At 35.5% G+C, this 23,920-nt stretch overlaps 1 protein-coding gene across 2 annotated transcripts in view; it reads left to right on the top strand.

Moving 5' to 3' along the window:
- The window catches only part of SLC36A4 (solute carrier family 36 member 4), a 59,732-nt gene that overhangs the window by 16,795 nt on the left and 19,017 nt on the right, over positions 1 to 23,920 (top strand). For both annotated transcript variants that reach the window (XM_082628464.1, XM_082628465.1), the window contains 3 exons: positions 4,855 to 5,082; positions 7,242 to 7,340; positions 10,316 to 10,485. In XM_082628464.1, coding sequence (XP_082484590.1) covers positions 4,855 to 5,082; positions 7,242 to 7,340; positions 10,316 to 10,485 — 497 coding nt within the window. The remainder of the gene's footprint in view (positions 1 to 4,854; positions 5,083 to 7,241; positions 7,341 to 10,315; positions 10,486 to 23,920) is intronic.

Raw genomic sequence — 23,920 nt, forward strand, 5'->3', positions numbered from 1 at the left:
CTCTAGTTTTTGAAATCATTTTCTTCTGATGCCATAGTTATGGCATCATATTTTCTCTGAGTAAGCTGTGGTTGAATATGAAAATGTATTTCTTTCATAAATCATGTATCTTTCTAGGTTTTCATTTAGTCGTTTTTTTTTGCAAGTTGGATTCTGCTATTGTTGACTTTTACATTTCTTGCTATTATATCAATAATGCTTGTTCTTTCAGATCAAAACAGGCATAATTTACTGATTCTTGGCTATTTGGAATTTAGATCTCAAAAGCAGATATACGGATGTTTTGGTAGCATATTTTTTACATTGATATTTTATTTAAAAAGTATATAAGGCATTAGCCAGCAGCCTAAAAAGTGAAGTTAAAAAGTGGACATTATTAAAATCTCATAGTTATTGCCATTGTCTAAAAAGATACTGTGTCCAGAAATGTACAGTGTTCTGTAGTTCTCTCCATATTATAAAGGTTTGTTTTAAGAGTGGTTTGCAGTCTTGGTAGAGACTGTCAATTTGAACAAACATGCAAAGCACTGAAATAAAAAAGCTCCCCTATCAGAATAATGCCAAAGCACATTTCTTTATGTGCTTTAACTGATAGTTGGCCTATTATTCCTACTTTACCCTCTGCTTTTCTTTATTTTAATCAATAACATTTATTAGTATACACAAGTGCATGGTGCAGTAGTAGGCATTATATATAGTAATATGTAGAACTCCTCATAGGTAGTTTAATGCAAAATCATGTGAATATGTGTTCTAAAGAATCTATATGTATATAGCTAAGTATATATTTGACTCATTTTTCTAAGTGCTTCATTTTATATTTAGACCAAGATTTGGCAACATTTTTTATAAAGGGCCAGATAATAAGTATTTTCTGTTTTGCAGGCCATATGATCTCTATCTCATCTCAGCCATAGACAACAATACATTAGATATGGCTGTATTCCAGTAAAATTTTATTTGCAAAAATAGGTGGTAGAATGGGTTTGGTCTGCAGGCCAAAGTTTAATAAAGCCATCAGCTTAGGTTTCTAATGTTGGAAAGGGTCACTGAGTCTTTCTCTTATAAATAAGAGAGTTGATGGTTTTATCAGCACTGCTCATTATAGATGATGTGCTTTTGAGTTTACAAGTATTTAGTTCCACAAGTCACATATTTTTAGGACTGCTAACTCAGTTAAGAGGCTGTTTATTGGGAAGATGGACATACCATCTTAGCAGTCATTTACATAGAATACAGTGGAAATGGTGCCTTTCTAGGATTGTGCAGTATGGTAGTACTATATCTTTTCTATCATCTCCTAAGAGAGCTACCAACAAGCTTTATTTAAAGTTATAAATAATGCTAATAGTGCCTTATAATCTTATATTTATAAGCTATGATATATATCCTTTAATTTTTTACAACTACTCTGTAATATAAGTTCCATGCTCATTTTATGAATGAGGAAACCTAGTCTCACAGAGCATGAGCAGTGTCCCCTAGGTCATGTGAATTAGGCAGAAACTTAGGTGCCTGACATAGCTGCCACACAGTATATTAATTGTTCATCACTGGGCAGGACATTGTCTGATTTTAGTTGTGTGTATGTGTATGTGTGTGACGTAGACTGTGTTAAGTACATAAAATAAATATAAGCTTAGGATTGGTGACTTTCTCCTATGAAATGATATCAGATGCTTCCAAAGTTGAATGGAAGAATTTAACTCATTTGCACATATCCTAAGAAGACCAGGTAGAAAAAGTGACTCTCTGGAAGGTAAGGAGAAGCTTGCTGTAGATAGATAAAAGATCTTTTGAGGCATGAAGAGCAACATGGAAAAAGACATTCAGTCAGACTTGAGACTTGAAAAGCTGAAAGCAACGCTGAGCACCTCACCTGTGCAGAGCAGACAGATGGTCATTGAAACAGCATCATCAGAGATTTTCCCTCTCTGCAGAGGTGTCCTCACACTTGATAGCAATCTCCAATAAAAGACACATGGTTTGATTAAACCTTACTAATTGCTGCTACTTTTACAGTTAAAATTTGTAAGATTTTTACCTCCTTAATCTACATAAAATTGCAGGTTCAGTATTTCATCTAATCAAAGAATTAAGAGTTTAGTTCCCATACAAACGTGTACATCTCCTGCTTTGTAACTGTCACATGGCTGTTCTTGATCCCGTTAAGCCACTGTGGACAATCGACGGGGAAAAGAACTGTGGTGCTTCCAGTGATTCTAGTCCATGGTGGTTATAGTCGCTCCTCTCTGTTCTTACTCTAAGATACTCAAGAAAATGTCAGGTAGACAAAATAGTGTATATGGGCATGAAGAGTTGGGAAGGGATTTTACATTCAGAGGAAAAAAAATGTTGTGATACCAAAGACCATGGACTTTAGAGTCAGAAGATCTGAATTCAAATCCATGCTCTCAGTTTTAACTCACACATTGGGTAAGACCCTCTTGTCCCTCGTCAAGCCTCGGTTTCCTTATTTGTAAAATGGGAACGGTAGCAAAATCTCCCCATGTTCCTCTTAAATTTATTGTGAGGCTCAGCTGACAAAAGGTTTGCGAAAGCCCTTATAAAATGCATTATGCATTTTATATGCAGTATGCAAATGTAGCCTATTGTGTCTTTAATTCTGCATTTTAGCTTTGCTGAAGAACATAATCTGCCTTTGGAATTTTAACCATTAAATTACTGAATTGAAAAGTTAATAAATAGTCGAATTTAGTAAATTTGAGATCTAAATGGAAACAACTGAATTTAGTAATTTTATTTTATAATATTTATTTCAGTGTTTTGCATTTTGGTAAACATGTGAGATCATAGGAAGTCCTATTAGATAGCCAATCTCTGTCTCTAGAGGGCACCAAAGGATTCAAATGTTTACCTGAATCTTGCTCTGGGTATGTATCTACATTTTTATTTTACTTTATTTTTTAATCTTGAGAATTTTTATCACCATCTTTCTGCCAAAGAATACTAATTATTATGAGAGATTTGTGGTAGAATTGATTTCAAATTCCCAAGCACCTAATGACTCAAGCAGTTCTCTCTAAAATTGGTTATATAACTGCTTTTCTCTTACCAGGTATCCTTGTTAGAGCTTAACTTTCATCATTATCTAATCTGATTATTGGACGTACTTCTTTGATACAGAAGTATTTGGCTGTAAATAATTTGGTTACAGAGGAAATTGGGTCAACAAATAAAATACATTCTTAAAAGCCAAGTAATGTGAATTATCAAATTTGCTTCTATTTCAAATTATAGAAAATAAAATTAAAAGTTTTAATGGACAATTACAATATAAATGAGAGCTATGCATTTCTTAAATGGTACATGGTGTAACCTGAGAGTTTGTTAGTCCTGTGTGAGTTATAAATTGCCAATATAACTTAAAACTAGTAGATATATTCCCTGCAGTTTAAGATGATATGTACATTTGTAGTGACACTACACATTGCTTATTGTGGATAAGTGTAAAATTAAACACTTTAATTATTATTCATATCAGGATTTTGTTCTGTACTTCTGACTTTTTGGCCTTTTGTTACTGTATTTAAGGAGAGAGAGAGAGAGAGAGAGATGTCAAGGTGGAGGCCAGGTGGCTACTTGGGCAGGGCCCCTCTTTAAGGATTGCAGCATTTTGGTCAGGTAAACATGTACCTGTCACAAGCTAGATTCTGGGGTCTCAGGCCTGGGTTTGAATCCTAGAACCAGGACTTACTGGCTTGATATTATATAGGGATTTTTTTTTTTTACCCTTCCTAAACCTCAGTTTCCTCAGCTATAAATTGATATTAATACTACCACCCATCTCAGAGTGTTGTTTTGAGGATTAAATGAGACGTTGTATAAGATTTAGTTCAGTACCTAACACATAGAAAGTACTCAGAAAATACTTGCTGTTATTACTATAGGGTCTGGTTCTTAAGAATTTATGTATCCAGAGACTTGATAAGTCTTTGCATTCCATTGTGTTCAAAGGAGGGTACAGTATTTGGGGCAAATAGATTTTCACTGGAATTTATATTATAGTTTGATCTGCCTGTGCTGTGAGTTTTTAAGATTATTTTTAAAGTCCTCTATAATTTCATTTCTATTTTTGTAAGTTGGATTATGTGATTAATTGAATCAAGGACAGTTTTTAATAAATGGAGCCTATAAATCATTGAATCTCTTTTGAAAGTTGAATATAGGTTTATAGAAGTGGCTGAATAAATTTTGAGGCAAAGTTGATTTATTTTGTAGAAGTTTTTTGCTCTAATAAAAATTTTTTAGTGTCTAGCATGCATGAAGATAGTTGATTTTTAACAAATATTTATTGACAGTGATGATAATTCATCAGCAGGTGCTTTATAAAATACCTTTAAAGTTAGGCTCTGATTTCTAATTTTAATTTTGAGTACTGTACATTTCTAAGAGGTACTTAGAGATTGTTTCTTACTTTGAAAAAAGTATGTTAGTAGAATACCCAATGGCCATTCTGGACAAGCATGCTTCCACTTTTGATTATCTCAGAAGCAGGTTGAGCCTTTCTAGGCATCATGAGCATCACAGTCACAAAGCTTCACAATAAATTAGTAAATCCATCCTCATAATTTTCTAGTGAACTTTCTTTTCACAGTATGATAAAGTTATTTTGCAAAGAAGATTATCCTATTTTAATTATCCTTAAATTTGATATATATATTTCTAAGACACTAGAGTATCTTAAAACTGTGTAAGTATTTTATTTATTGTAAACGAATTTATCATAGAGTGTATATAGATCATAATTTTCTTCATATTTCTCCTTTATTATTATAAGTTGATGGAAGTTTTTTCCCCCCTCTTCCTTATTCTCATGGTAATCCTGTGTAGGTTCATGAAGGGTTCCTGGAGAGTAAAGTGTTTGTTTTGAATAGTACCAACTCATCAGATCCATGTGAGAGAAGAACTGTTGACCTAAGGATATATATGCTTTGCTTTCTTCCATTTCTAATTCTTTTGGTCCTCATTCGTGAGCTCAAGAATCTATTTGTGCTTTCATTCCTTGCCAACGTTTCCATGGCTGTGAGTCTTGTGATAATTTATCAATACATTGTTAGGGTAAGTATAACATGTTTTTAACTGTGTCATATGTTTCTTAACAAGTAAATATTTTTCACTTTGGAGGTAAAAGTAATGATAAGTAAAGACTCTACTTCATATGTGTCACACAGGAGATAATCAGGGAACTCTGGCTTCCTTCTGGAGGATACTGCTTAGTTGAAAAAGCAATATATGACATAGAGGTTGAAAGCATAGGCTTTGTAGTCAGATCTGGTTTTGAATCCTGGTAAGTATGTTTCTGGGCTGTATGATATTGCTTCAGAAGATAGTAATACCTGACTTATTAGAATTGTGAGATTTAGGATCGTGCCTTAGTGCACTGCCTAACATGAAACAAAGAACTCATTAGTGTTTTGTTTATTCCTTTAAGATTTAAACCAATCACAAGAGATGGGCGTACAGATGTGATTTTATAATTTTCTTTCACTTCTGAACCTTTATTTGCTGCCACCACTTCAGCTCACTGCCACTATACTAGGCTGACACATCTTTATCTGATGTATGCAATAACCTCAACTCATTTTATTGTAGGCAGTCTGGAGATTCTTAACCCAGTTTCATTAAAATATTCTATTGATGGGATTCAGGGGATCTGCGAATCCCTTAAAATTATTTATAAGAGTTAGTGTTCCTGTATGTATATATGCATTTTTCTTCTGAGCAGCTGTATAGCTTTCATCTCTCATAGGAGCCAATGACTCAAAAAAGGTGGAGAATCCTATTTTTTCCTGATACAGTCCATTTTATACATTGCTGCCAAAGCAGTTGTCCTAAAATCTCCATTAGCAATTCATTACAAATTCTCTTATGATGGATCTATGTTTCCTTTTTGCCCCATCTTAATTCTAAAGCCTGTAGACTCTTTGTTATAGCATGTGAGAGTGAAAGGGGACAGGCAGGAAGATCTCATAAGGCTTTCTGGAGTTCGTGACCCCTTGGCTGGACATGTAGGAGTTAGTGGAGCAGAAAAGGAGGCTCCTTAGGTAGAGGGAACCATGTGAGCCTTGAAGTACAGTTTAGCGTTATCCAATAATCCAAACTTTTTTTTTTTTTTTTTTGCGTTACCCGGGCCTCTCACCGTTGTGGCCTCTCCCGTTTCAGAGCACAGGCTCCGGACGTGCAGGCTCAGCGGCCATGGCTCACAGGCCCACCTGCTCCGCGGCATGTGGGATCTTCCCGGACCGGGGCACGAACCCGTGTCCCCTGCATCGGCAGGCGGACTCTCAACCACTGCGCCACCAGGGGAGCCCAAACCAAACATTTTAATAATTTTTTCATTTTGACCCTAGCTTATGTTTCACCATTATATCATACAGTTCTACCTATGCTTCAGATCTTCTAAATCTATTCCCCAAATTTTCCCTGTGCTGTCACACTTCAGTTTCTTTGTTCATCCTCTTTCATTGGCCTTGAATTCCACTTCTAGTCAGGTAAAGGCAGAGAACACAGGCTGGTGAGGAGACTTGGGCTAGCTGGAAGAAGTGGCCAGTGTGGACCCAGGGATCTTGAACAAGATGCGCAGTCTGTGAGTTTCCAGATAATGAGAGTTAGAAGAAGGCTATATGAGTCAGGACCAAGAAATCAAAGCCAGAGTCAAGGCATAGGCACAAGTAATAACGGTAATGGCAACTGTCAGGTCAAAGAGTAAGATGCTGAAACCACGTGGAGACCTGTTCTAGAGAACAGCACAGCGTTATTGAGATAGAAAGCCAAAGTCGGGAAATCTTAGAGACCAAAAGAGCAATGAAAGTAGAGTGGGGAATGAATTTCATTGGACACCGTCAGCAGTGGTTGATAACTGACTATATGGCTCTCAGCTCAGACGTTGAATATACTTATGTATTTCCTGTTGTGGCAGGAGCCATACCCAGTGAGAACAGCCTGGGACTTACAGGTGGAAACAGGTAATCAGGAGCATTTAGCTCAGATGGAATGTGTGGGCTTGAGGAAAACAATTGCTTTTGGCAGTGAAATCCTAACAGCTTGGCTACATTTAACATAGGATGCTTAAAGTTTTTATTGAAAGAATTATTCACATTTATAATACACATTTGCTGCTGTGAAGCTCAGAAGTATATGATTTCGCTCTTCCATTTTAAATTCTTTCAAGTAAGTAAAGATGTAATTTATTGACATCTTATTTTTTCTTTCTCCAGAATATGCCAGATCCCCACAACCTTCCAATAGTGGCTGGCTGGAAAAAATACCCTCTCTTTTTTGGTACTGCTGTATTTGCTTTTGAAGGCATAGGAGTGGTAAGGATTTAGTCTTTATTACTATTTTTTAAAATCTTAAGTTAACACAAGGACTTATTTACATTTAAAAATGCCTGTTTTTCTTTTGTTTCTATTTTTTTATTCCTAGAAAACAATTTGCATTTTGGTATGATAGACTTGAATTATAATTTACTTCTTCTACTTACCAAGACTTTTATCTTAGATGTATCACTTTTTCTTAATCTGTAAAATGAGAACATTTGAATAGATGATTTTTTAACATTTTATCGTGGAAATTTTCAAACCTATACAAAACTTAGAGAATAGTGTGATGAACGCCTATGTAAGCATCACCCAGCTTCAAAAACCATTAACTTATGGCTAATTTTGTTTGATCTGTATTCTGTCTACTCTAGCAAGTCTGGGTTATATTCAGACAAATCCCAAACATCATATTTTATAGACTAGATGATTTTAAGTGAATTGAAATTGTTACAAAGTTACTATTGCATAAGAAGAGTCAAATATAAATTCTCTGCTTAGATTTATACATATCATACTTGTTTTGAGAAATGATGTTATCATAAAGCTAATACCAAGAGATACAAACATCCTGAGAATTCTGAGATCCTAAATATTTCCATTAAGGATGCTTCCAGTTCATTTCAAGCCTAGAATATGTAGATTTGGGGAAAGTTGAATATTGCTGTTTACTCCATAGCTTATGTTTCATAGCCTGATGGTTTGGTATGGGAGCAAAACCACTCATAAACATCTATTTATATGAACCACAGACAAAACAGAACTAAAAGGCAATTTTACGCCATTTTACGCCATTTTACTTGGGTTTCTGCTCTCTCTGAATTCTCCTTTATAGAATTCTCACTAATTCTTACAGCTCCACTTATCTGTGTTACAGACATAAGTGTAGGTTTTCATTTCTGCTTTAACTAGTAAGCTGTAGTTAACTGTTGGACATTTCCAGTTAAGTGTTGTTCCTCTGACATCTCAAATTCAACAACTCCGAAGTCTGACAGACAACCTTTTTTTTTTTTAAATCTAAAACCAGTTTCACTTTCTCATTTCTCTATTTATTTTAGTTTTACTTCCAGTCACTCAAGCTTGAAATGTTGGAGTATTTCTTTTCACTGTGTCCCTGGTTTCCCCATTCCAGTCAGTAATTAAGACATGTTGAGTCTTCTTTTCATATTTCCCCAAATCTATTCCATAAAGGAGATTATGTGTAAAACACTTAATGCTGCTTGAGGGAGCCTCTGTAAATGTTCATTTCCTTCTCTTCCCCCTTTTCTAGCTGCATTGACACCATTCTTGACTTTAGCTTCTTATTTCAGGTCTGGATTATCTCTTTTCTGTTAATCACTTAAAATTTCCACGTAGACCTGACTAACGCACGTGAAAAGTGGAGATGAAATTAGTTATTATCTCATGAGGTTATTATAAATACTATGTGATGTATTACATGCAAAGCTTTTGAAAAATACCTAGCACATTGTAAGCACTCAGTAAATACTTGTTATTATTATTACTTAGTGTCTTTTACTGCATGGTCAAATTGTATGGCCAAAATCTCCAAAGATTTGCCTAAAAAATTAACCTTTCAGTTAGCCTTTTTTCTTTAAAGGTTTTTTTTCCCCATAATGAAAATATTCATCTTATTAAATTGACGGACATTAGATATAGATGGATAGATATAGAAACAGTTATAGACATGTATATACATGGGTTAGTATACATACATATGTTTCCTAACTCTTTCTGCTGAGAGAACTGGAAGCAGTGGCACCCAGTAGCAATGAGCACACTCAGCACCCAGATCTTGAGTTCTAAATACAATTCTCCAACAAAGGAACCAAAGTTCTTTGAAGAAATAGCTGATTGTAGGGCTGAAGCAAGGAAATTCAATGTGGGTCTGGAGCATCTTGTAGTGCCAGAAAGTATGGAAGTGCTCAAAAAACAAAAGAATGGATTCATGTCAAAGGGACACAGGACCCAACCTGATAGAATTCACGATGACCAAAGATGGAATGATATGAGCAACAAAGTAAATAATAGTGTTTGGGATTCATACTCAAAGTATAAAACAAATATACATGAATCCATGCTAATACAAATAAATGATTAAATAAATAAGTACGTAGGGCAGATTTTCAAATAACTTACGTAGATACCCCCCCTCCAGGAGCTCTAATTTAATCCCCTCTATCTGTAGTGACTTACTTCCAATGAATAGAGTATGATGAGGCAGGGGGAAAAATCTTTACAGGCAGAGAAACCTGGCGAACACTGCCTTGCCCAAGTGATCAAAATTAATTTCACCAGTGATAAATCATGTTGATAGCATGTGTGATGAGAAGGGCACTGCACCTCTGTGGTATCCTTTTCTGAAACCTATTTTCCCAGTCTAGTCATGAAGAAAACATCAGACAAACCCAAATAGAGCGACAGTGTACCAAATACCTAACCAATGCTCCTCAAAACTGTCAAGGTAATGTATAATAAGGAAGGGTTGAGAAACTGCCACAGACCAGAGGAGATTAAATGCAATGTGCTGTCCAGGATGGGACTCTGGAGCAGAAAAAGGACGTTAGTGGGAAAACTAGTGAAATCCAAATAAAGTTTGGAGTTTAATAGTAATGTACCAATATTGGTTCTTAGTTGTAACACAGGTACTTAGGTTGTGTGAAATGTTAACAATAGCGGAAACTGGTCAGGAGTATATGGGAGTCTTCTGTTTTTCTCTGCATCTTTTCTGTAAATCTAAAATTATTCCAGAGTAAGAAGTTTATTTTAAAAAACCTAACAGACGCTTTTGCCTACTAAGAGCTGATTTCAAGTCTTTTTAAGAATAAAAAAACCTGTAGTGTGAAAAAATATGTAACACGTAGAAAAATACATCAACAATTATGTTTGCATATAAACTATAGAAAGATTAATTTGTGTACATATAAGACGGGATATTAGATTGTTTTAAATTACTTGCATTCTCTTCTTAGGTCCTTCCACTGGAAAACCAAATGAAAGAATCAAAACGCTTCACCCAAGCACTGAATATTGGCATGGGAATTGTTACAACTCTGTATGTAACATTAGCTACCTTAGGATATATGTGTTTCCATGATGAAATCAAAGGCAGCATAACTTTAAATCTTCCCCAAGATGTGTGGTAGGTAGACAAGAGTTTGTTAACCTAGTTTGTGTATTTTGTAGATATAATTTACCAATGTTTCATGATAAAGGTGTATTCTTGGTTTTGTGATTTAAACATTTAAAATCTTTACTGTGATTTCTTTATTTGTGTAATCTAAATTTTTTTCATAATCTTCAGAAGAGATCATCTATGATTTTACATATTCTTGTCGGATCTTTTAAAAGATTCAGAATTATAGGGTGTTCCAAATTTGAGTAACATATAAGAGTAAAACATGACATTTATTTATTTATTTTTATTTTTTGGATTTTTCGAATTTTATTTATTTTTTTATACAGCAGGTTCTTATTAGTTATCCATTTTATACATATTAGTGTATACATGTCAATCCCAATCTCCCAATTCATCACACCACTACCCCCCCGCCGCTTTCCCCCCTTGGTGTCCATACAAAACATGAATCTTTTAATATAGACTCACTTTATTAAAAAAATTTAATACTTGCTGTCAAAAATCCAACACTCTGGGTTCCTGATAAAATAATACAACCCATCACTCATGGCCCTCACTCTTTTACGGGTCACCTTTAATACTGTATGTGCCCCAAGTCCTTTCTGAACACAATTAGGCCACATTGTACAGTTGACCATCGAATAACATGGGTTTGAACCTCATGGGCCCACTTATAAGTGGATTTTTTTCAATTAACATAGTAGAAAAAATTTTTTTAATTAATTTTTATTGGAATATAGTTGCTTTACAATGTTATGTTAGTTTCTACTGTACAGCAAAATGAATCAGCTATACATACACATATATCTCCTCTATTTTGGATTTCCTTCCCATTTAGGTCACCACAGTGCACTAAGTAGAGTTCCCTGTGCTATACAGTATGTTCTCATTAGTTGTCTATTTTATACATAGTATCAATAGTGTATATGTGTCAATCCCAATTTCCCAATTCCTCCCACCCCTCCTTCCCCCTTGGTATCCATACATTTGTCCTCTATGTCTGTGTCTCTATTTCTGCTTTGCAAATAAGATCATCTATATACCATTTTTCTAGATTCCACATATATGCGTTAATATACGATATTTGTTTTTCTCTTTCTGACTTACTTCACTCTGTATGACACTTTCTAGGTCCATCCATGTCTCTACAAATGACCCAATTTCATTCCGTTTTATGGCTGAGTAATATTCCATTGTATATATGTATCACATCTTCTTTATCCATTCCTCTGTTGATGGACATTTAGGTTGCTGCCATGTCCTGGCTATTGTAAATACTGCTGCTGTGAACATTGGGGTTCATGTGTCTTTTTGAATTATGGTTTCTCTGAGTATATGGCCAGTAGTGGCTGTATATTCCCACCAACAGTGCAAGAGGGTTCCCTATGCCACACCCTCTCCAGCATTTATTGTTTGTAGACTTTTTGATGATGGCCATTCTGACCAGTGTGAGGTGATACCTCATTGGAGTTTTGATTTGTATTTCTCTGATAATTAGTGATGTGGAGCATCTTTTCATGTGTTTGTTGGCCATCTGTATATCTTCTTTGGAGAAATGTCTATTTAGGTCTTCTGCCTATTTTTTGATTTGGTTCTCTCTTTTTTTGGTATTGAGCTACATGAGCAGCTTGTATATTTTGGAGACTAATCCTTTGTCAGTTGCTTCATTTGCAAATATTTTCTCCCATTCTGAGGGTTGTCTTTTCGTCTTCTTTATGGTTTCCTTTGCTGTGAAAAAGCTTTTAAGTTTCATTAGGTCCCATTTGTTTGTTTGTTTGTTTTTTTTTCATTACTCTAGGAGGTGGGAAAACTGGACAGCTACATGTAAAAGAACGAAATTAGAACACTCCCTAACACCATACACAAAAATAAACTCAAAATGGATTAAAGACCTTAATGTAAGGCCAGACACTATAACTTTTAGAGGAAAACATAGGTAGAACACTCTTTGACATAAATTGCAGCAAGATCTTTTTTGACCCACCTCCTAGAAAAAATTGTTGAGATTTGTGACAATTTGAAAAAACTCAGAAACTTCATAGCCTAGAAATATCAAAAAAATTAAAAAGTTAGGTATGTCATAAATCTATAAAATATATGTAGCTATACATATAACATACAAAATATGCATTAATTGACTGTTTATGTTATCAGTAAGGCTTCCAGTCAACAGTAGGCTATTAGTAGTTAAGTTTTGGGGGAATCAAAAGTTATATGCGAATTTTCAACTGTGCGGGTTGGCACCTGTAACCTCTGTGTTGGTCAAGGGTCAACTGTAAGTAAATAGTGTTAATATTCATATTAATATTATATACATCTTAATTTTCTCTAATATTAGAACCATATTCTGCTAAATGAAGCAATATATAGGGTTTTTTCTTCTTCCAGAGATTGGTCTTTGGAGATTTAAAAAAGATATTGGCAGTCATTACAATGCAGACTTGCTACCTTATTTATGAAATGGAAGGTAACTCCTTAGTTTTGATAAATGCAAAGAATAAATGCTGATTTAATTAATATCACACTGCTCCTTTAGCTGCTTGGGTAGAAGTCTGTGAAACCTTAAGTTTAAATAGTTTATATTTTGTAAAATAGATAGCTAGTGGGAAGCAGCCGCATAGCACAGGGAGATCAGCACAGTGCTTTGTGACCACCTAGAGGGGTGGGATAGGGAGGGTGGGAGGGAGATGCAAGGGGGTACACGTACATGGGGATATATGTATATGTATAGCTGATTCACTTTGTTATAAAGCAGAAACTAATACATCATTGTAAAGCAATTATACTCCAACAAAGATGTTAAAAAATAAAGCATTGTTTCCCATACAAAATAAAATAAAATAAATAGTATATATTTTGGCTGGCTTCCTAATGAGAGTTTGACTGCTATTCAGTAATCATTTGAATCCTGGGTCTTCACCGGAGTCCAGAATGTTGTTAGAACAAAGGTATGTAGGGAACTATTTATGACAGAGAGAAAGTACCTAGAATAGTTTCCAGGTTGCACAAGAGGCATACATGCAGTGTGTTTATCTTTTTTTTTTAATTATAGTTTTACTTTAGCTATGACATATTTACAAAGGTATTTCAAGATGGAACATGTTTTAATGTCATACATTTGTTTCAAGCTGAAGACATGACTACAAACAATATGTACGGTTGTTCAGCATTTATTTCATTAACCTATTTTATAGTTGATTATGTAATTTTGTTTCCTTCAAATGTGCTTCTTTTTTTTGTAATAGTTTAATGTGGAGTAGAAACTTAAACAGCTTAATATAAGAGAATCAAGGCTAAAAATTATGGTAGCTTAGTTCCTCTTTCAAAGACGGTATAATGTCTAGAAAATAGGATGATATTTTTCTCCACTTGGAATAATATTTAGACTAAATCCTGAAAACAAATTTATAAATAAATTTGACAATACTTTTAATGTCAACTATAAAATGTAGGTGGGGAAACAATCTCAGAACTCTTCCATACTCTTACTCACGAACGTATTTAAAGAAAGTCTTCAGGGCGAAGGTGAGAGTGCATGCATGTCAAGTTGAGATGTTCCTGTCCGCAGGGAATTAAGAACATGGTGAAGGAGCAGTGGGCAAGGCTGTGGAGGGAGTGCTTTTGGTATTCACAACTAAATCCTGAGCGGGTGATACTGTCCCTGCAGTAGCTTTAATTAAACCTTCCCTTTTTCTGCATCCCCTTCCCACCTCTTGCCTTATCCCTAATTGCTGTGGCTCCCCAGTTAGAACGGAACTATTCACAAGCCTTGATTAAAAAGGGACTATCAGATCATAGTTTCTATTCAAGAAAGCCTAGCTAGACACCTGCTTTTTTATTTAGAAGAGGAGAGCCTTGTGTCCTAAGAAACAAAAATCTGGAAAAAACAGGAAAGCAAGTCAAGATACTCTCCTTTAGAGAACTTGTAACACCTTCTCATTGTGTATATATGCCTTTTGTGGCCTATAGTCTTATTTCTTTATGGTCTTCAGCTGGGACAGTTAAAATACTAGCCATGGCTGAGGGATACTGGAGAGGAGATGCTTGTCGGTTATAGTGGTAGTCTTCCAAAATGAGAAGCTTGGACTAGAACAGTCATGGGGTTATATCTAATGTTCCTTTCTTGAAATGCTATGTATGAGTCTCTTCTCCCCCCAACCCACCCATGCTTCAGGCAATAGGCCTAGCAATTTAGAGAATGTACAGTGTACTCTTTATTGGCTGGGCATGAAATCCAATGACTGTCACAAGACCCTAGGGAACTCATAGCTACTAGCTATGGGAAGCTGTAAAGGGCTTTTGATGCCACATTGACTTAAAGTCTCAGAGTTCATATGGGGTATTTCTACAAGAAAAGATTGAATTAGAAAGCAGCCCCAGAATAAAGCAAGTATGGATTAGAGAGGCTCCAAGTTATTATTAGTTATTACCCTCAATCTTAGTTAGGCATCATTTTTTAAAACTAGTTATGAATAATATTGTTCAATATATTGCATTTAGCTTTTTAAGTAAAGGTTGTATTTTAAAGATGATAATGAAGTGAATTCACAATTCTGAGCTAGAACATTAGCACCTTGAGGGCAGGAACCCTGCATCTTCTGGGTTTGTGATGCATCTCCACAATCTAGCACATTACTCAGCATTTAAGAGGCACTTAGTAAACGTTTGTTAAATAGTATTCTAGGCATAAAAGCATTTCTCTTGTTACTACTAGTCTTAGTTGAATGATGTTTTCGCAGTGGTTTTCCAAGATTTCCACTAAAGTAACCCAAATAGCAGACACACTTCCACTAACAGATATCAAGGATATTAGGTTTTCATATAGACAAACACTGAGAAGCAGTTAGGTGACTTCTGCTGCCTCACACGTGGCATTCTTTGTGAAGCACACAATGGATAGGGAAGATTCAACCAAAAATAGGAAAGAAGCATATAAGAACAGGGAAGGTATGAGGTAGGTATTTTAATTTATTTAGAATATTGAACTGGGACTTCATTTTCCCCCCAAAACAGAACAAACCTTAAGTCTGAGCTCATGTTTGTAGCATACAGGAGCTAGGAGGCTGAGTATTCTGGGAAATAAAGCTGACAAATAGTGGCAGGTAGTCAAGCTACACTACATCTTAATTGATCCTACCTCACAATCAGGGAGCTGAACTCTGAAGAGTTTGTTACCTGAGATGAAAATATTTAGGCAAGAATGGACTCACCAAGAGGCACAGTAAATAAAGAAGTAGAGCAGTAAATTTAAGGAAACTGGAAAAAGAAGGTTTGTGTATTCTGGACTATTCCCTCTGTCCTCTCCCTCAGAAATTCTTAGTGATCTTCCAGTATTAAAGTTGCCTATATCTAGGAATCCTGGCCCAAACGGCTTCTGCCTTTCCCTTTGTCTGTCATTTTCTTCCTCATAGTGAATATTATTAAATTTAAAATGTAGGGCATCTATCAAATTCATTTTTCATCTAACAGATATTTATTGTATGTGTTTTTTGTACTAGGAAGTGTTCCCAGGCACTAGTGATACAGCAGTGAACAGATTAAAAATCTCTCCCTCAGAGTGCTTACATTCTAGTGAACATGCCACAGGATTGTAGCTAGTTCTCACAAAGACTTCTTGACAGATCTTAACCCTCGAGATTCTTGACAGTCATGAAAAGTCCAAGAGGGAAAGTGAGTTATTAGATTCTTTCCAAGGGTAGCTTCTGTATTCAACCTTGAGAGAAAGAGAATCAGTCAGCCACCTATTTCCCAGGTTAGCTTTAAAAAAATTAAGATATTCTTATCTATAAATTTTGTTTAGGTATTGATTTCTTAGCCAATGTGGGGAAAATAATAGAAACATTGCAATTTTTGAAATCCTCTGTTTTCAAAACTTATGTTTTCACTGGACTATTTAGTTGTTTTCTCCCCCATAATCTGATTCTATATATTAACTGCAAAATAATTATTTAAAAAATATATTTCTGCTGTTTACTAAGATACTACATTTCTTTGCTACCAGTATAACAGACTTTGTTTTCAAGCAAGAGTCATTTTATTTTTGAAGTATTTTTATTTGTGATATTGATTAGATGTAGTTTCTAAGAATCATCTATCCATACCCATTTTTGTTCATTAATAATTTAATTAACATTTAGTAAGTATCTATCCGCTGCCAAGTGCATGGGGGGTTATTATACAGAGAAGAATAAAACATAGCCTCTAACTTTCAAGAACTTTGGCACTGAGTTTTGTTTTGTTGTGTTGTGTTTTGTTTTTAAGACTTGTTTTCTTTCTTTCTTTCTTTTTTTAAAAATTTTTAGTTGCACTCCACAGCATGTGGGATCTTAGTTCTCCAACCAGGGATCAAACCTACACCCGCTACATTGGAAGGCAGTGTTAACCACTGGACCGCCAGGGAAGTCCCTGGCACTGAGTTTTAAAATACCTTTTAACGTGTACCATATGTTATTTAAAAGTTGTTTTATGTTCTTATATATCATCAAAACAAATTCCTATCACTTTAAGCAAGTTTTTTTATCCTTTTGAGAGACAGTTTACTGGGTAGATTCTTCTTTCAACTCTTCATTTCTAAAACTTAGTACCTATGGACAGTTACCACAGATACATGCTTAAAACCAAAATGAGAACAAAGATTGATAAGATATGGAAAAGTTGAGTAGAGAAAAATAGTACTTGAAAATGTAGATATCAAACATAGAAATTAGTGGGTTCTTAAAACAAAAAAGAAGTAAAAGTGGAAGAGTTGATTTTAAAAGACTGTAGCACTTCCCTTAAATACTCATTTCTGTATTACTCTTTGGTGGATGATTAGCAAATATACCAGCTTCTAAAAGACCCAAACCATTTTATTTCCTATTTCTACTCTGTGTAACACCAAGTGATAGTAATTACATATAATTAATATTACTGAATGGTATTAATAATAACCAGATTCTTAACCCATACAATTTGTTTTATATAAATAGAAAAGTAATTATACTTTTTTTAAAGTTTCACAGATTTTTATTATTTTTAATGTTACTGTAAATAGAATTGTGTTCTTTTTTTTTATTTCTGATTTTTTTTATTAGTTTCTGCTTTATAACAAAGTGAATCAGTCATACATATACATCTGTTCCCACATCCCTTCCCTCATGCATCTCCCTCCCTCCCACCCTCCCCATCCCACCCCTCCAGGCGGTCACAGAGCACCGAGCTGATCTCCCTGTGCTATGCGGCTGCTTCCCACTAGCTATCTACCTTACATTTGGTACTGTATATATGTCCATGCCTCTCTTTTGCTTTGTCACAGCTTACCCTTCCCCCTCCCCATATCCTCAAGTCCATTCTCAAGTAGGTCTGTGTCTTTATTCCCGTTTTACCCCTATGTTCTTCATGACATTTTTTTTTAAAATTCCATATATATGTGTTAGCATACAGTATTTGTCTTTCTCTTTCTGACTTACTTCACTCTGTATGACAGACTCTAGGTCCATCCACCTCATTACAAATAGCTCAGTTTCGTTTCTTTTTATGGCTGAGTAATATTCCATTGTATATATGTGCCACATCTTCTTTATCCATTCATCCGATGATGGACACTTAGGTTGTTTCCAGCTCCGGGCTATTGTGAATAGAGCTGCAATGAACATTTTGGTACATGTCTCTTTTTGAATTATGGTTTTCTCAGGGTATATGCCTAGTAGTGGGATTGCTGGGTCATATGGTAGTTCTATTTTTAGTTTTTTAAGGAACCTCCATACTGTTCTCCATAGTGGCTGTACCAATTGACATTCCCACCAGCAGTGCAAGAGTGTTCCCTTTTCTCCACACCCTCTCCAGCATTTATTGTTTCTAGATTTCTTGATGATGGTCATTCTGACTGGTGTGAGATGATATCTCATTGTAGTTTTGATTTGCATTTCTCTAATGATTAATGATGTTGAGCATTCTTTCATGTGTTTGTTGGCAGTCTGTATATCTTCTTTGTAGAAATGCCTATTTAAGTCTTCTGCCCATTTTTGGATTGGGTTGTTTGTTTTTTTGCTATTGAGCTGCATGAGCTGCTTATAAATTTTGGAGATTAATCCTTTGTCAGTTGCTTCATTGGCAAATATTTTCTCCCATTCTGAGGGTTGTCTTTTGGTCTTGTTTATGGTTTCCTTTGCTGTGCAAAAGCTTTGAAGTTTCATTAGGTCCCATTTGTTTATCTTTGTTTTTATTTCCATTTCTCTAGGAGGTGGGTCCAAAAGGATCTTGCTGTGATTTATGTCATAGAGTGTTCTGCCTATGTTTTCCTCTAAGAGTTTGATAGTTTCTGGCCTTACATTTAGGTCTTTAATCCATTTTGAGCTTATTTTTGTGTATGGTGTTAGGGAATGATCTAATCTCATACTTTTACGTGTCCCTGTCCAGTTTTCCCAGCACCACTTATTGAAGAGGCTGTCCTTTCTCCACTGTACATTCCTGCCTCCTTTATCAAAGATAAGTTGACCATATGTGTGTGGGTTTATCTCTGGGCTTTCTATCCTGTTCCATTGATCTATCTTTCTGTTTTTATGCCAGTACCACACTGTCTTGATTACTGTAGCTTTGTAGTATAGTCTGAAGTCAGGGAGCCTGATTCCTCCAGCTCCATTTTTCGTTCTCAAGATTGCTTTGGCTATTCGGGGTCTTTTGTTTTTCCAAACAAATTTTGAAATTTTTTGTTCTAGTTCTCTGAAAAATGCCAGTGGTAGTTTAATAGGGATTGCATTGAATCTGTAGATTGCTTTGGGTAGTAGAGTCATTTTCACAATGTTGATTCTTCCAATCCAGGAGCATGGTATATCTCTCCATCTATTTGTATCATCTTTAATTTCTTTCATCAGTGTCTTATAATTTTCTGCATACAGGTCTTTTGTCTCCTTAGGTAGGTTTATTCCTAGATATTTTATTCTTTTTGTTGCAATGGTAAATGGGAGTGTTTTCTTGATTTCATTTTCAGATTTATCATCATTAGTGTACAGGAATGCCAGAGATTTCTGTGCATTAATTTTGTATCCTGCTACTTTACCAAATTCATTGATTAGCTTTAGTAATTTTCTGGTAGCATCTTTAGGATTCTCTATGTATAGTATCATGTCATCTGCAAACAGTGACAGCTTTACTTCTTCTTTTCCAATTTGGATTCCTTTTATTTCCTTTTCTTCTCTGATTGCTGTGGCTAAAACTTCCAAAACTAGGTTGAATAAGAGTGGTGAGAGTGGGCAGCCTTGTCTTGTTCCTGATCTTAGTGGAAATGGTTTCAGTTTTTCATCATTGAGGACGATGCTGGCTGTGGGTTTGTCATATATGGCCTTTATTATGTTGAGGAAAATTCCCTCTATGCCTACTTTCTGCAGGGTTTTTATCATAAATGGGTGTTGAATTTTGTCGAAAGCTTTCTCTGCATCTATTGAGATGATCATATGGTTTTTCTCCTTCAACTTGTTAATATGGTGTATCACGTTGATTGATTTGCGTATATTGAAGAATCCTTGCATTCCTGAGATAAACCCCACTTGATCATGGTGTATGATCCTTTTAATGTGCTGTTGGATTCTGTTTGCTAGTATTTTGTTGAGGATTTTTGCATCTATGTTCATCAGTGATATTGGCCTGTAGTTTTCTTTTTTTTTTTTTTTTTTTTTTTTTACAATGCAGTTTTTTTTTATTTTTATTTTATTTTTTTGCTTTATAACAAATATAATCAGTTATACATATACATATGTTTCCATATCCCCTCCCTTTTGCGTCTCCCTCCCACCCTCCCTATCCCACCCCTCCAGGCGGTCACAAAGTACCGAGCTGATCTCCCTGTGCTATGCAGCTGCTTCCCACTAGCTATCTACCTCACGTTTGGTAGTGTATATATGTCCATGCCGCTCTTTCACTTTGTCACAGCTTACCCTTCCCCCTCCCCATATCCTCAAGTCCATTCTCTAGTAGGTCTGTGTCTTTATTCCTGTCTTACCCCTATGTTCTTCATGACATTTTTTTTTTCTTAAATTCCATATATATGTGTTAGCATACAGTATTTGTCTTTCTCTTTCTGACTTACTTCACTCTGTATGACAGACTCTAGGTCTATCCACCTCATTACAAATAGCTCAATTTCATTTCTTTTTATGGCTGAGTAATATTCCATTGTATATATGTGCCACATCTTCTTTATCCATTCATCCGATGATGGACACTTAGGTTGTTTCCATCTCCGGGCTATTGTAAATAGGGCTGCTATGAACACTTTGGTACATGTCTCTTTTTGAATTATGGTTTTCTCAGGGTATATGCCCAGTAGTGGGATTGCTGGGTCATATGGTAGGTCTATTTGTAGTTTTTTAAGGAACCTCCATACCGTTCTCCCTAGCGGCTGTACCAATTCACATTCCCACCAGCAGTGCAAGAGTGTTCCCTTTTTTCCACACCCTCTCCAGCATTTATTGTTTCTAGATTTTTTGATGATGGCCATTCTGACTGGTGTTAGATGATATCTCATTGTAGTTTTGATTTGCATTTCTCTAATGAGTAAAGATGTTGAGCATCCTTTCATGTGTTTGTTGGCAGTCTGTATATCTTCTGTGGAGAAATGTCTATTTAGGTCTTCTGCCCATTTTTGGATTGGGTTGTTTGTTTTTTTGTTATTGAGCTGCATGAGCTGCTTATAAATTTTGGAGATTAATCCTTTGTCAGTTGCTTCATTTGCAAATATTTTCTCCCATTCTGAGGGTTGTCTTTTGGTCTTGTTTATGGTTTCCTTTGCTGTGCAAAAGCTTTTAAGTTTCATTAGGTCCCATGTGTTTATTTTTGTCTTTATTTCCATTTCTCTAGGAGGTGGGTCAAAAAGGATCTTGCTGTGATTTATGTCATAGAGTGTTCTGCCTATGTTTTCCTCTAAGAGTTTGATAGTGTCTGGCCTTACATTTAGGTCTTTAATCCATTTTGAGCTTATTTTTGTGTATGGTGTTAGGGAATGATCTAATCTCATACTTTTACATGTCCCTATCCAGTTTTCCCAGCACCACTTATTGAAGAGACTGTCCTTTCTCCACTGTACATTCCTGCCTCCTTTGTCAAAGATAAGGTGACCATATGTCCGTGGGTTTAACTCTGGGCTTTCTATCCTGTTCCATTGATCTATCTTTCTGTTTTTGTGCCAGTACCATACTGTCTTGATTACTGTAGCTTTGTAGTATAGTCTGAAGTCAGGGAGCCTGATTCCTCCAGCTCCATTTTTCGTTCTCAAGATTGCTTTGGCTATTCGGGGTCTTTTGTGTTTCCATACAAATTGTGAAATTTTTTGTTCTAGTTCTGTGAAAAATGCCAGTGGTAGTTTGATAGGGATTGCATTGAACCTGTAGATTGCTTTGGGTAGTAGAGTCATTTTCACAATGTTGATTCTTCCAATCCAAGAACATGGTATATCTCTCCATCTATTTGTATCATCTTTAATTTCTTTCATCAGTGTCTTATAATTTTCTGCATACAGGTCTTTTGTCTCCTTAGGTAGGTTTATTCCTAGATATTTTATTCTTTTTGTTGCAATGGTAAATGGGAGTGTTTCCTTGATTTCACTTTCAGATTTTTCATCATCAGTATATAGGAATGCCAGAGATTTCTGTGCATTAATTTTGTATCCTGCAACTTTACCAAATTCATTGATTAACTCTAGTAGTTTTCTGGTAGCATCTTTAGGATTCTCTATGTATAGTATCATGTCATCTGCAAACAGTGACAGCTTTACTTCTTCTTTTCCAATTTGGATTCCTTTTATTTCCTTTTCTTCTCTGATTGCTGTGGCTAAAACTTCCAAAACTAGGTTGAATAAGAGTGGTGAAAGTGGGCAACCTTGTCTAGTTCCTGATCTTAGTGGAAATGGTTTCAGTTTTTCACCATTGAGGACGATGCTGGCTGTGGGTTTGTCATATATGGCCTTTATTATGTTGAGGAAAGTTCCCTCTATGCCTACTTTCTGCAGGGTTTTTATCATAAATGGGTGTTGAATTTTGTCGAAAGCTTTCTCTGCATCTATTGAGATGATCATATGGTTTTTCTCCTTCAGTTTGTTAATATGGTGTATCACGTTGATTGATTTGCGTATATTGAAGAATCCTTGCATTCCTGGAATAAACCCCACTTGATCATGGTGTATGATCCTTTTAATGTGCTGTTGGATTCTGTTTGCTAGTATTTTGTTGAGGATTTTTGCATCTATGTTCATCAGTGATATTGGCCTGTAGTTTTCTTTCTTTGTGACATCCTTGCCTGGTTTTGGTATCAAGGTGATGGTGGCCTCGTAGAATGAGTTTGGGAGTGTTCCTCCCTCTGCTATATTTTGGAAGAGTTTCAGAAGGATAGGTGTTAGCTCTTCTCTAAATGCTTGATAGAATTCGCCTGTGAAGCCATCTGGTCCTGGGCTTTTGTTTGTTGGAAGATTTTTTATCACAGTTTCAATTTCAGTGCTTGTGATTGGTCTGTTCATATTTTCTATTTCTTCCTGATTCAGTCTTGGCAGGTTGTGCATTTCTAAGAATTTGTCCATTTCTTCCAGGTTGTCCATTTTATTGGCATAGAGTTGCTTATAGTAATCTCTCATGATCTTTTGTATTTCTGTAGTGTCAGTTGTTACTTCTCCTTTTTCATTTCTAATTCTATTGATTTGAGTCTTCTCCCTTTTTTTCTTGATGAGTCTGGCTAATGGTTTGTCAATTTTGTTTATCTTCTCAAAGAACCAGCTTTTAGTTTTATTGATCTTTGCTATCGTTTCCTTCATTTCTTTTTCATTTATTTCTGATCTGATTTTTATGATTTCTTTCCTTCTGCTAACTTTGGGATGTTTTTGTTCTTCTTTCTCTAATTGCTTTAGGTGCAAGGTTAGGTTGTTTATTCGAGATGTTTCCTGTTTCTTAAGGTGGGATTGTATTGCTATAAACTTCCCTCTTAGAACTGCTTTTGCTGCATCCCATAGGTTTTGGGTCGTCGTGTCTCCATTGTCATTTGTTTCTAGGTATTTTTTAATTTCCTCTTTGATTTCTTCAGTGATCACTTCGTTATTAAGTAGTGTATTGTTTAGCCTCCATGTGTTTGTATTTTTTACAGCTCTTTTCCTGTAATTGATATCTAGTCTCATAGCATTGTGGTCGGAAAAGATACTTGATACAATTTCAATTTTCTTAAATTTACCAAGGCTTGATTTGTGACCCAAGATATGATCTATCCTGTAGAATGTTCCATGAGCACTTGAGAAAAATGTGTATTCTGTTGTTTTTGGATGGAATGTCCTATAAATATCAATTAAGTCCATCTTGTTTAATGCATCATTTAAAGCTTGTGTTTCCTTATTTATTTTCATTTTGGATGATCTGTCCATTGGTGAAAGTGGGGTGTTAAAGTCCCCTACTATGAGTGTGTTACTGTCGATTTCTCCTTTTATGGC

This window comes from Mesoplodon mirus (genome assembly GCF_964341445.2).
Source record: "Mesoplodon mirus genome assembly, chromosome: 7".
NCBI lineage: Eukaryota > Metazoa > Chordata > Mammalia > Artiodactyla > Ziphiidae > Mesoplodon > Mesoplodon mirus.